The 14,456-nt window shown below is 44.2% G+C and overlaps 1 protein-coding gene across 3 annotated transcripts in view; it reads right to left on the reverse strand.

Moving 5' to 3' along the window:
• Positions 1-3,548, reverse strand: part of naa30 (N-alpha-acetyltransferase 30, NatC catalytic subunit) — an 8,139-nt gene extending 4,591 nt beyond the window's left edge. For all 3 annotated transcript variants that reach the window (XR_012951604.1, XM_076084773.1, XM_076084772.1), the window contains exons 1-3: positions 2,481-3,548; positions 1,570-1,693; positions 1,056-1,111 (exon numbers count right to left, since the gene is read on the reverse strand). Coding sequence is in view for 2 of the 3 variants with exons in the window: in XM_076084773.1 (XP_075940888.1) it covers positions 1,056-1,111; positions 1,570-1,693; positions 2,481-3,314 (1,014 nt within the window). In the remaining variant the exon portion in view is untranslated. The remainder of the gene's footprint in view (positions 1-1,055; positions 1,112-1,569; positions 1,694-2,480) is intronic.
• Positions 3,549-14,456: the final 10,908 nt, after the last annotated feature.

Here is a 14,456-nt window from a genome sequence, read left to right on the forward strand (position 1 = left end):
GCACCCGACATCTTAGATGCTATGTGTGCAGTTTGCAGGGTCAGCTGTCGTTGGTCAAGAACAGCTTCAATGAACATACTAGCTGCTGATTACACCACAATGTCTCATGCTCTATATGCATGCGTGTTAAATAGACACACACACACACACACACACACACACACACACACACACACACACACGACAGTTTTGAAGTAGTTGAAATACACTTTAGTCTAAGCTTAGCTAGCTGTTTCCCACTGCTGCCAGTCTGGATGCTACAGCGGTCTATCCGCGTCATGGAGCAGACATTTTGACTGAAGAGCACAGGACACAACACTAACATTTCTGTGTTTCCTCAATGGAGGCTGGTGGCTTTGAAGAGAGCCGAGATGATGCTTAATGTCCCAGTCAGAAACGGCCGTCACGGCAAGGTAAAGGGATAAAAATATTCTAAATACAGTGTACACTTAAAACGACATTGATGTTTTTTGGGGTGGGCCTTTCTTTTAGGTGTCGAAAATATGTTTTGCTGCTGCCGTCGTCCACAGTGGTGCATTGCTTTGCTTTCGTGCCTGTACTCCAGTCTGCCTCTCCAAGCTAAGGGTCGTGTCAACGATACACCGATTATGGATCAGTACCTCATAAGACCCACTAGCTTTTTGTTTCCATTCACTGCTATAGAGAACATGGTTCGTTATCATGTCGTAATGTAGTCGCAAGAAGGATAGTTCAGCCATCTTTCTTGTTTGTGTGTCCGAAGAAGATCTGTGTGTGTGTGTGTGTGTGTGTGTGAGTCAGTATGCGGCTGTTCAGAGAGAAGCAGAGCGAGTGAAATAGTCTGTAGAGAGAAAATACTGAGAGAAGCTGACAATCAATCCAAGGTTAGCAGCAAACTCAGATAAGTGAAGGACGGGGAGAGAGCACTGGTCCTTGCACGGAGGCCAACACCAAAACAAGGACTAAATGGACAAATGTATTTCAATCATTTAATGCGTTTGTATTTTATGTATGAACAGTATTTAATATCCTCTGGACGTACTAAAGCACGCTCTAAACGAGTCTATGCCTCTCACCTCGTCACAGTCGCCCTCCACCATGGCATAGATGGCCTTCTTCACCAGATTAGTACCTGAAACAGAAGAGACCAAGTTAGTGACAGCATGCAAATTAACACAACACAAACTTTAAATAATAAAATAACGCTCGATGTCTGATAGTATAAAGTGAGTACACGTCTCTTCAGGTCCAAGTACAGTGTTAAACATCAACCCGGAGTGTATAACTTATCTAAATACTGCATTTGCATCAAGAGATTTGGTTGTCAGAGAAAGCACGAAAGACGCTGTTGTGCAACTTTGTCTCGGCTCCACATTGTGAAAGGAAAGACTTTTAGGTTTATTCTCTGTTATGTATAATCTCTTGACACTGTCACCCCAGGGCTTGCTAATAGGTGAATGCTGGGTTTTTGGACATTATAGAGGACCGTCTAGACCTGCTCTATGTGAACCTCGAGAGAACTTCTGTTATGATTTGACGCTATATAAATAAATTGTTCTGTACGAGACACAAGCAGCGTCCAGATCTCACCGATGCTTTTCCTTCTGTGTTTCGAGTCCACGGCCAGCATGGCGATGTAGCCGCGACGGAACATCTTCTTGTGCATGTCAAGCTTACATACGATGGCTCCGACACACTCCTGCTCCACCATGGCCTGTGACACACACACACACACAACACTTAGGTCCTCCGAGTGTCGACGGGAGAAGCCTACAGCTCCTCTACAGTCCCTGTCATCCTGCCAGTTCAGCTGGTTCTCCCCGGCTGACCTCTGACCTTTATTTCAAGACACTTCCTTTTATGTTACATGGATCGGTCCAGACAAACTGGAAGGGAGTTTACAACCTTGAGGCTTGGAGGATGAACAAAGAAAGGACAGTGTTTGTCAAAGTGGAAACCCCTGACCGGACAATGTCGGTAGAAGAGGAAACACCGACTTACAGCACATTACTCTCAACTAAAACTGGAATGTAAGGGTTTAAAACCTTTGCATGCTGTACATGTGACCGGACAGAAGACCCTTTACATGAACCATAAACGATATTGTCATGTCAGTTACATTTTTCTAGATTTCACAGCTATTAATTCAGATTTAAAGCCACGAAACCGATAAGGGTCAAGTCTTTGTGATAGAAAAGTGGGTGTTAGCTGCCAACATATACAATACAACTTCAAAACCAATGTGCTGCCAGCCACACATTTACCTGTGCGTGATTAAGCTGTGTGTGTGTGTGTGTTCAGCAGTTTGGCTGCCTTGACACACACCAACAGTTGATGGAAAGCTATAAGCGTGCAGTCACACCCAGCCCCAATAATGCTATATGCAGCCTTAGGTAACCACAGTCCATGAGCAATAGGAGGGTGGCTGGGTTTATTTTACCTATAGATGATGTGTGTTTGAGTGACTACAGGTATCGAGATGGTTTCAATGTCACACTCACCAGAAAGCAGAGCTGCGGCCAGTTGTGGATGAAGTACCTGTAGGTGTAAATTGAATAAGGCTCAGACAAGTCCTTGGTGATCAGTCTCATGATCCACGGCATCTGAAGCTCAGACTCGTAGCGGACATAGCGGATGCCGTGGCTGTCCTCTTCCGCTCGGCCTAGAGACCCGCTGAGGTCGAGCCGGGCCAGCTCCGCGGCCGGTGGCTGCAGGTCTGCGGGGCTCTCCTGTCCACCGGGCCCGGCGTCGTCCGGCGGCTCCGTGAGGTCGAATTCCTCGTCCCCTTTGTCCCCTGAGTGTCCGTGGGCCGCCTCAGTTCTCGTGAAACCCGGCATCCCGTTCATGCTATTGTTAACTAAGGGAGAGTGACTGCCGTTTTTAGAGAAGGGGCCTTCGTGTTGGCATCGCTCACTGTAGTTTCTGGCGATTTCTGGAGCCTCCTCATTGCTGCCGCTGCTGTCACAGCTGTCCACGGACGGTCTCGGATTGTCAGGCCGGTTTCCGGCATGCTGCTGGTGGCTGTCAGCGTCCTCTAACGGGCCGGCCAAGCCGTTTAGCTGCTGCTGCTGCTCTCGGGCTTGCATTTTGAGGTGCAGCGCCGCCGGGCTAGCTCGAGCTAGCATGTTTTTCTGCTTCTTATAATTAAGCGACCTGTTAAATTCGCTTACCGACTCCGACGTCTTCCCCGTACCGGCGGGTACACGGTCCTCCCTGTGACAGGCCGGCTCACCGTCGTGCCCAGCCGGCTCCGCGCTCCCAGCCCCGGGGAAAGGAGAAATATCAGCCGGGGATGCAGGCAGTGCGCTACTAGGCCCAGGCGGCACTGTGGCCATCCCACCGCATTAAGGTGGAGATTCACGCTTGAAAAACGTTGAACACTGAGCTCATCCACGAGGTGAAGGTGTATACAATCAATATACACGTTAGTTCACCGAATATCGCATAAATCCAAAGACATTTGAGGGTATAACGTATCCGCTCGCGACGTTTGTCGCTGCTTTCTCCTCAATTTCCCTGCTGCCGGAAAGTGCTGTCGCAGCAAACGCCATTGCAACAGCAGCCAGAAACGTTTTACGACAGTGGTGTAACGCGTGACATATGCAGTTTTTTTTGTTTTTGTTGCAGACATCAGGGCCAATATGCTGACTATTTAAATAAAGACAATAGCCTACCCCTCTTCAGTCGAATTTGTTTTATTTACTGCTTTTTACATTTTCTCTCAGTTGTATTAACAGAAAAATACTGAGCAACAATGTGAACAAAATATCGAAGATGAATATAAGAAGAGAAGAAAAACACAAATAAGAAAAACGCACTGTATACATTGGAGCGGGGTCACGATTAGGATAAAAACATGTATATATATTTACGTTGATTTTTAGCTTTTAATGTTCATCCCCACTCGACGTACTCGCTATTTAAAACCCTGAAAACAAATATGTGGTCTGTTTTTCTATTATACAGGACTTTACTAAGCACAATTAGTAAATTATTGATAAAGGGAGATACATGATTTAGTTCAATTCTGTTGGAAGACATTTTAATGCAGAGACTTTCTTCAAACAGTATGCTTTCCATGTTATACACATTAGATTACATAATAGTGGACTGTACGTATGTGAATGTGCAGCCCATAAGCCTATAGCCTGGTATATGTTGAACCACTTTAAATAGTGTAATTTTCAGATTTAAACGTGATTTAGAAAGTTGTGTCAAACGTTCGCAACCCTATAAAGTCGAGCTGTTGACCTGTCTACTTTCTTACCAGCAGAGGACGCTAAATTGAGGATTTAGTTGGATCTATTTTATTTATTTTTTAACATTTTGCATCAACACCGCAGTTTCTCCAGTAGATGTCACCAGTAGATTAGTTTCGTTGGTCTTTCTTTACCAGTTTGCTATTATCCAGGAAAGTACTTACAAGTTTGTTTTTGAGCTATATGCGTTTATCTTGAGAAGCCTAATAAAGTTAAGAGACTTAATACTTTCACTCCTCTACTTTCCGGAGGGAAATGTTGTAGTTTTCACTTTACCACTTGCTGTACCAGACTGAGTTATCTGCAGAGTAACCTATAATACAGGCCTCAATAGTCGACATTTAAAACCCTGCGTTTCATTTTCCTAATGATTTTAACACAGTGAATGAACAGAGACTGTACTAAAGTGTTAACGAGGTTTCTGACTAAATAAAATCACTGAAGTAACCCAAGATTCATTTTTTTCCATGTTATGTAACAGCATACATTTTATTTTGAAGGAACGGGAAAAAACAAACACAAATGTGCATGCTTAGTGTTTAAAAAGCTTTAATTCTGACAGACAGACTTGTTCAGTACATGTGGTGTGGTGTTGACCTCGGATGATGGAGCAGTGATGGATCCTCAGGTCTCCAGCGGCATTAAAATGCTCGTAATCTCTCTGAAGTAAAAATAGATCACCTACTGAAAGATCATATTATAAAATGATAGAATGATCACAACACACTTCAATTCAAAAGATCCATTTTAGGATCGAGTTATGTTTTATTAATTAAATTGTGCATTAAAATCTGACTGTTTATTTCAGACTAAAGAATGTTGTCATAGTAAAGATAGAACTGGTGAGTCGTTGATCATATTCTGTTTTTATAAAACATGTAATGTGAGAATCATATAAAATCTCTCAGTGCTGGTTTTCAGACACAGAAGAAGAAAGAAGTACTTTTTCTATTTATATTATTCAGTAATATATAAGGTTTAAAAAAAAGATTGAGCCTTTGTCGTCTCACCGCTGACATCAAGAAACATAAACATGAAAAAAGCATAAAAAAATCTAAATAAATCTTTATTTATCAGGGATATGTCTGTTTGTGGCCCTATAGCTACACACTGTTCCTACTTCTCTCTGAACTATTGGGAGCTTTCCTTCTAATAGAAAAACATGGAGTGAATATTTAGGATGAGATAAACAAAAACACACAAAAAAAACTGTCAACAAATACATTTTTCAAAGCACGCAACTCAAGTCAGACTTGACTAATAGTCTCCAAGGCTGAACCGGCAGACTTCAAGTTTATCTGCCCATCGTAGGTGGCAGTGTTGCTCTATCATGTCTGTCAGCCTGTCCATGTACTCAGAAGGGGATTCCTGTTGGAAAAGACATCATGTGAACTTTCAAGTCAAAATAGCAATGCATTATTTCCTATGCAAAGCAAGAGGAAACATCTATTGAGCTGTATGATGGATGGATGAATAGATAGATGGATAGATGGATAGAGATAGATACTAAAGGGATAGATGTCTTGATTAAGGCTAAATTCCCCTCTCTGTCCTCCATCCACCATAAACACACGTGTGCTTTATATGTGAAAAGACAGAGTCCTATTTTGTTTGTAGATATATGTTACAGAAAAAAAGAAATGGAGAAATAAGACAGGGAGAGAGACGGCCCTTTGAAAGCTAAGCCTTGGGGCTGAGAACTCTCTGAAGAGCTGGAATCAGACATGCACAATCAGTTCCCCTCTTCAAATCTCCTTTACAGGCCTATCTACTTGAACAGGCTTCTCTTAATTACTTTCTCTATCACTTAGCGAGCCGTGCCTGGGACTAGCAGCAGCGGCGTCGTGCCAGAGACACTTGGCTGGTTTGAACCCATATTTAGATCTTTTTCCCACAATCCTGTCCCGTACCTTCCTTCCCCCCCCACCCTCCTCCTCCTCCTGCTTTCATTCTACGCTGCTCTTGTCTCTTCGTGGCTCTCCCCATCCTGTCTATACCCTTTTCCAAATATCTCCAGGGCATCAGTTGCGTCATGTGACTGGTGTGCTTGTGATTACAGCAGTTGGCAACCACACTCATCTATGAGGGAGAACCCGGAATAGCTTGAGAAATGAGAGCATGTAAAGAAGTATATGGTCAGTGTGGAGCTCAGGATAACCCAGGCTGACAATGACACCCAAACACCCTCCATCTTTGAATCTCTCTCCCCGTCTTCCTGTGTGTCTGAACTGGTCTCAGGAGCTGGAGGCCAAGCTTTGGATCTCCCCTCTCTCCTACTACTGCCTGTCTCGTTGGCTCGCTCTCTCTTCGCTCTGCTCATTTCCCTGTTTCCTCCTCCTCCTCCTCCTTCTTCTTCTTCTTTCTGTCTGGCGTCTGGTCCACTAGAGCTGTATTTAATTAGTTTCCGTTGAGTTAATTAGGGGCTAAAGTTAGGGGGTCGGACCAGAACAAAAGTGGGTCGGGCTGGACGGATGCAGGTGCCCCGGTGTGGATGCCAGATTCCACCGTTCAGATTAAGATGGCTGCAATACAATCTGGAGTGTTGAAGAGAGAGAGATAGACCCACTGGTGCATCGCAGGGGAGGAGGTTTTCCACCACATATGGGGTGACAGCTCCGTATAAACGCCCATGCCGGCATCATTGTGCTTATTATCTGATACATTTCAACATCTTTTCTTCAAGAGGCCACCTTACATTCACACAATTTCATCTGACTTTCATGTCTTTTCCCTCTCATACTACACTGGCACACATCACACAGAGCTGATCTAATGTATGGAGTGTGTGCAGGGTGTCTTTGCCAGTCTCTTTCTCCGTTTCCATACAAGGTGCTGTGTTGTACATTCACACTCATATCGCTCGCAGCACTCGGTCCCCTTCTTTCATCTGTGAGTGGCAGCTATACCCTCTCCTTTTGCTTTGTTGGTTGGCTGTGTAAAATGAAGAACATGTGAGGAGGACATCAAATGACCAATCCAGACAAGTGAAGTACATAAAATGGGCAATTCAAGCCTGTGAAGTGCACATCAGTTGTTTGAATGCATGTGATCATGTAAATGAAACGAATGAAAACAGAAGATGTGAGTGTAGAAGAGCTTCAGGCTGCAGCACTTTGAAGGTTACCTGTTTAGTCATTGTACTTCTTTGGCACATATTTACAATAATCTGAAACATATTAAAGTGGTCAACTGGAGCTTTTTTTTCATAGATGTGCGCACAATATGCACCGAGATGTCGACTTGTGTGTAACTTTGATTGTAGAGAAGAGCGAGAAGAGCGGAAAGACACACAATTTGACCTTTTCTTCTGTCCCGTGGCGATGAAGAGGGACCAGATGAAGTGATATGGGAGGAGAGAGGGAGGGAGAGGACAGGGAAGAGAGGGCATCTCTGGCATGGCTGGCGCCCCTCAGTGTGTGAGGGTCCTGGGGCCCTTTAGACAGGCGCCAGCCCAGCAGGGAAGCAGAGACAATCAAGCAGCACCAGATTCAATGCACAGAGATGGATGGAGATGAGGAGACGGAGAGGGGAGGATTGAGGGGGGGGGGCTGGGACAAAGTGCACAGTTGAGGAGTGGTGGAGGACACGACAAGGAGAGGAGCAGACGTGTCCAGGTAGAGATGGAAAGAGCTGCATAATAAAAAGAGATGAAAGGAGGTGGATGGAGAGGGGGAAAACGACAGCAGATCAAGAGGAGGTGAGAGGAGAAGGAGTAAAAAGAAAAAAAAGGAAGAAAAGAGAAAGATAGCATATATTCACTCTGTAACAGTCTTTATCACCAGCCCAGATCGTGGCATATGAACAGTGATCCAAGTCAACCATCTGCTGAGGCTAGATAAGCCTGGGAGAGCTGGGCATTGAGCTGTCACTCAGGGAGGAGCGCAGAAAAAGAAAGAGAGGAGGGGAGAGAGAAACAGAGGAGAAATAAAGACAGAACGGGACGGGGAGAGAGATGGAGAGGGAGGGAGGGGTCTGCGCAAGGTAGGAAAATTCAAAGGAGAAGATTTGCGCAGACTGGAGAGCATCCGTCTCGTTGGGGAAAGACTTAACGTCAAATAGACGTCCAGCCCTGTCCTGCCTGATCTGGAAATAATCCTTCATTTAATGAGAAGAACAATAAAACGAAGCTATATATTGGGTTTTATTTTTTGTCAACCCACACACACACATTCTCACACATCCACCACTCACATCATCTCTCCTAATCACGCCATGACATGAGGCTGTTTGTTGTTCATTTTCTGTCACTAACACACACACACATATAGATTCATACATGTCACCACAGCCAGTTGTAAGTACAAAATCAGACTGTTTTCATTTTCTTAAAATAACTCTTTAATTCACAACACACACGTTGTCTCAGTTGATTAGACACCTCCACTGGTGGCGAGGATCCCCAGAGTGGAAGATGGGTTACTAGTTGATTAAGCCTCTATATGTGCAGGTGATTAAGTTAAATCCCACTTAAACATACCCCACTAAACCACTTACTGCATATCTATGAATTATATTATTATTATTAGAGTGTGAGGAAGAGAGAGGAAGTGGAAAAACTTTCGATATTGTGCGATTTGTGTCACCATTCGCCAGATTTTGTGTTTTTAAGATGCACATTCTACATTTTTGGTTGTGTGTTTGTGTTTGTAGCGTGATATTGTGGTAGTACGGGGGCATGAATTAAGGCCGGGAGGGGGGTCAGGCCTGGGGAGTGGGGGTTAGGAGGGGATTAGCCGAGGCCAGTTGGATCATTTTACAGCCGGAGGACCCCCCCTCACCCTTTGCAGTCTCCTGGACAATGAGGATTAAACTCCTCTTGTTCCTCAACTCCAAAAAACGGCAGGACGACAAAGACACTATTCCTCCTGGGTCCCCTGGCTGTGGCTGGGAGCTGAGCTGAGCTGAGGAGGGAGGGAAGGAGGGAAGGAGTGAAGAGGAGGAGGGAGGGAGGCAGGGAGGCAGGAGGAGGCAGGGGGTCCATCATAAAATTAATCCCTTCACAGTTTCCTCTGGGTGCAAAGTGAGATATGAGGCAGACATGTCTAATGAAACGCTACAGTCATCTAAGGGTGCAGCGATAAAAGCAAATATTAAACTAATGGAGCTCATCATTAGTGCCTCTATTAAGCGGATCGAGGGGGTTGTGCTCTCTGGTGATCAGCACGGAAGATTAATCAATACCAATAAAACTTCCCACATTCTACTATTTCAGTGCTCCAACCGTGGTCTTATGAGGATATTTAAACTCACTTACCCATAATCCTCAGGGTTGAAACTACATTTATGAGCCTTCATTTGTAAAAGTGTTCAACATTGGAAGTGGTTTGAATTTTGGAAATGATGCGTCTTCACTCTCTTGCTGAGTCAGATGAGTAACACCTCTAAAGCTGTAAATAACCGACACATTGGGGTGTTACGGAAGGTTTTGTGACTGTACCCCAACGTGTTATTTTTACACTTCAGGTTTCTTTTTTTTACAGATAAACAAATGAGACATAATGTTTAAGCTTTGGGGTGTGCGTAGGAGGATTTTGGACAGAGCCAAGTTACCTTCTGTATGACTTTATGCTAAGCTAAGCTATGGTGACCAAACAAAGTCCCGACAAATATCTGTAAAACGATGAAATATCTCGGTTTTCACCACAGTTAAAATGATAACAATATTATACTTGTCTTCATAGATGTTTATTATGTTCTGTCCTCCTCTCTCCTCGGTTCTTTCTCTCCTCTCTTTACGTTCCTATATTAACTCCCACATTTCTTTTTTCTCAGATTAAGACCGGTGGACTTCTGTTTCTTTTGTCCTGCTCTTTTATTGTCCCTCTCACTTGGATGTTGACCAGTAAATTTGATCCTCAGCGTCACAACATTAAAAATGTACTTTTGTCCTCTACCCCTATAAGCAACAGTATTTGTTACAGTAATTGTAGTTTCAACCATTGAGGCAAACCATAAACAATGCACCACACGTCTGAACAGTGATTTGTCTGTATATGTGTCTGTCAATCAAAGAGTTGTTTTAAAGGCTGTTGCTATGATGCTTGCAGCTCTGCAGAACCAGTGCGTCACGCCGAAGAGACACTCAGTCCTTTCTATAGAGCTCCAGGAGGCTTACTTTTTCCACCGTAAAGTACCCGCCAATGAATATGCTGGGTTCAGTACATTTTCGGTTGCGCACAGTGGAAATGCAGATTTAAAAGATCATATTAAGACGGCCAAACATAACGTGCGGTATATGGTCTTGTTCGCTGAAAGCTAAGCTAACCGTCACCTGGCTAATCCACAAACTACTCCTTCAAAATTGCATTGTATGACACAAATAGCGGCTACAATGTACCACTTGGGCACAAGCGGTACAAAATGTACCTCAAGCATTGTTAATTGAAATTGATAAATCCTGTGTAAAAGCTCCGTGTTGAGCAGTGTGTGATCATAGCCCGAGGCATGGTGACGAAAGAGCCCTATGAGGCGAAGTGTCCACCCGAAGACACAGTGGGCTCAGCATGTGGCAGAGTTTCAAGCTTAGAGAAGGAGACGATTTTGGTTTGCCTCAATGGTTGAAACTGCAATTACTGTCACAAATACTGTTGCTTATTGGGGTAGAAGACAAAAGTACATTTTTAATGTTGTGATGCTGAGGATCAAATTTACTGGTCAACATCCAAGTGAGAGGGACAATAAAAGAGCAGGACAAAAGAAACAGAAGTCCACTGGTCTTAATCTGAGAAAAATAAATGTGGGAGTCAATATAGGAACGTAAAGAGAGGAGAGAAAGAACTGAGGAGCACAACAGAACTAGGGGGAGTTAGAGGAGAGAGGAGAGCAGAGGAGGGGCCTTTCATACAGAAAAAGGCTCTCTTTTACTTATAGAAAAAAAAGAGCAAAAGAAAAGCTTCTTCTCGCCTCCTGGACGCAGTGTCAAACCCAATCAGTGTCGGGTCTGGCAACGCTGCTCGTCTCCCAGGCACCGGCTCACAATGGAGGCGAGCCTCGGCCGCCACACCTCTCACTACCAATCTGCATCCTGCAGGACAGGCCTGAGAGCAGGGGGCCGCGCCGGAGGACAACAATGCACCTCAAAATGTTCAAATTCTCATAAAAAATCCTTGTGTGCTGAGAATTGGATTAACTAGTAAAAGTAAAAACACTGCTCAAGTAGCTTTAGATCAGTTCATGATGATTTGGACAGTTAATGTCAGTTTTTTAAAAAGTGTGGCTTAGGATAAACAGCTGGGTGTTGGTGGGGGTTATTGTTCTTAAAGAATTCCAACACAGGTGGAAAGAATGGGACTTAGTGTCAGGGTGCATATATGTAAAGCCAAACACAAACATGGATAAACTGCTCGGCGATTACAACGACCAACAATCCCTGAGCTGTGGAGTCGCGGGCTAATAAACGTGAGCAACAAGGCTTGATCCGTAAAAACCTCGCCACTCAAAAAAAAAAAAAATGTCTATCTTGAACAGACTCCCCCCTAAATCGCATTGTTGAGCAAATCCTGTATTAAAAGGAAAGAGTTGCTCTGCATTTATACTCCTGAAGACTTAAGTTAAGCCAGTGCCTCTGCCACTCGGCAGCGCGGGCTTCATCGAGTCTGAGTAAATCCGTCCCTCAATGGCGATTGGCTGAAGCCGAAGGGGCCATCTTTTTCACACGCTTCCTCACTCGCCGCCACCCCCCACCCCCCCATCCACCTCCTCTCGGCTAGTGTTTACCCGTCACCAAACAATGGCTGGTTACTGGCAATTAAACAGCATTTTCCGAGGAATCCGTGGCACTGGTCTAATGGCATTACTGTTGGATGATTCAATCCTTGAATAGTCAACAGGATTTTGCCTCTCACCAGGAAAATACTGCTTCATCGAATTACCCGTATTACATAGATTTACCCAAAGCTTATGATTCAGGGTTCACAGATTACTGCTCTTCTAAAGATGGCGGGAGAAAGGAGTGATAGGCCGGGAGAGTGATGACTCCCAACGCCACAAAGCCAGGCGCTGCTCTCACTGGCACACTCTCCCCCCCAAAAAGGATAAAGCACAACAAGGATTTACCCAAAAACCTTTGTAGATTTAGACAAGATTATTAATTTACCTGAATGCTAAGACTTCTATCCTTTTGTTGTTCTTTGCTTGTCTGACTTGGACTTTAATGCTAGATGACGCAAGTCTTGAAAGATGGTTTGCAACAACAACATTTACAGTCACACACGCACACCCAAACGTATAGGAGCCAAACTGCACATTGTGCCCTTTGACCTTCCATGGGTCGAGTCGGCCCGGGCGGCTCGGGGAACCAGGAAGATCGGCCAAGTCCATTATCTCACAATGAAGGGCTAATTACTGGGCCGGCAAGCCTCAAATCACACGGCAGCAGACTGCCTGTCTCTGTCCTCCGTTCACCCAACATCTTAATTGCTCTTTTATTCTCTCTCTGTTTTCGCTGTGCCTCTCTCCCCGACTCGCTCCCACTCTCGCCTCAGCCATTTCACACATAAAAGCAAGATGCTAATTGCCTGCTATGGAAATATTGGGCCTGTGATTAGCCAGGCAGAGGGTTTGGCTGGCCTGTGTTTTTCCCTGTCTGTATGAGGGAGTGTTGAGCCAGCATGTTCGGGGCGTAAGAATAGGAAACTGCGGTCGTAGGCGGTGAAAGGAAATCCATTTTTCTGTCATTCACATGCAGGGTTGTAAGTACACTGTGCTCCAGTGGCAATTTGTCAGACTGCTATGTTGGCGAAATGTTTACAGAAAATCCGCTTGAACAAAATTACAGGAAAATGAGTTCAGTTCCTTTTAGGCAGAGTTTGATTGCGATCATTAGCATTGACAGAGATTCTAATTATTTTGCCCCCTTACAGTTTAAATATCTGGACCACCAGTCTGGACTACTAACTGTCAACCTGAGTTAACAAAGAAAAGAAAAGCGGTGAGAGCAAAGGCACAAAACAGATTGAAGAACATGACTGGTTGATGAATATTTTATCTGAGATTATGTGAGTTTGTTCTCCCTGACCATGACTCATCATCATTCTGGAGGTAATTTACTAATAATGGCCGCATATAATCATCAAACAAGACAACAAGGATCAGTCTTAATAGACTCCGCCTTGAGATAAATATACGTATGGAAATGAGACCCAGTGGAGGAATTTGCTTCTGCTTCTGCTCTTTATAAATGCCCCGTCTAACCTGTGCATTTTCTGAAAAATGTGTTCTTTTACAAAAGTCATTTTAAAATGTTTTAACATGGCTAACTTTAACCCACCTGTGACTTTAGCCTGTCAGGAAAGTAAGTCAAAATCCTCTCTAAATACAATTCTCTCAAGTGTGCGTGTGCTGTACTTTCAAATTGAATCCATTACCGATGAAACAAAACATAGCGAGCGGCCTACTTAAATTCTGTCGCGCTTCTCAAAACCAAGGTTACAAAGTGTTTCACAGGAAGAAGAGAGAGTAAAGAGGGTGAGACAAGAGACAGAATACATCATATAAAACAAAGAGGAATAAGTGTTTAATGACAAAGTACAAGTTATAAAATCAAGAAAAGGCCAAAAAAGCTAAATTAGTTTAAGGAGGTGCTGATTTGGCCTCTCTGACACTTAGCAGGTGCAACCTTGTCCTCTAGAATGACTCTTTTTTCTATTAAAGTCCCTCCTTTGTAACCTTTTGCTTTTTTTCCATACACTTCAGATGTTAGCAGGTTATTCTAGTAACTTTTCTTCTTTCAGAGTCACCTGCCATTTGACCTCGGCCTTGTCCCGGTACCAAACCAAAGCTTTTTGAGAACCATGGCGGATATTAAAATGCTCTTTCAAACACTTTCTCTTTGCAGTGGTTCCCCCAAGCGCTTTGTCCAAGATGTTGGAAGAGACGGAGAAGGGAAAGAGCCGATGGGAGCAGTGGAGTGTTTGGGCAGTGCAGCGATTGGTGGTGGGGAGTTTTGGGGGGCCAGGAAGGGTGCAGGTCGGCTGTTCAAAGGCTGGCTTTTTGCATTGTTGGTCAGTTGGGGATTAAGGTCCTCTGTGCAGCAGAATAGCCTCTCTAATTAAAAAGGATAAGAAGGCAGAAAAATAGCGAGAGGCACGGGAGGAAGCAAAGAGAGAGGGAGAGGGGAGAGCAAATTTGCAGAGAAAAGAAAGAAAAGAAAAACTGTTTTCAGTGTCACTCCTGCAGCCGGGCCCATCGATTCAGACTGGATTAACTTTACACTCCTCC

This window comes from Anarhichas minor, unplaced genomic scaffold (assembly GCF_050575085.1).
Source record: "Anarhichas minor isolate MPS153535 unplaced genomic scaffold, ASM5057508v1 ptg000136l, whole genome shotgun sequence".
Classification (NCBI taxonomy): Eukaryota; Metazoa; Chordata; class Actinopteri; order Perciformes; family Anarhichadidae; genus Anarhichas; species Anarhichas minor.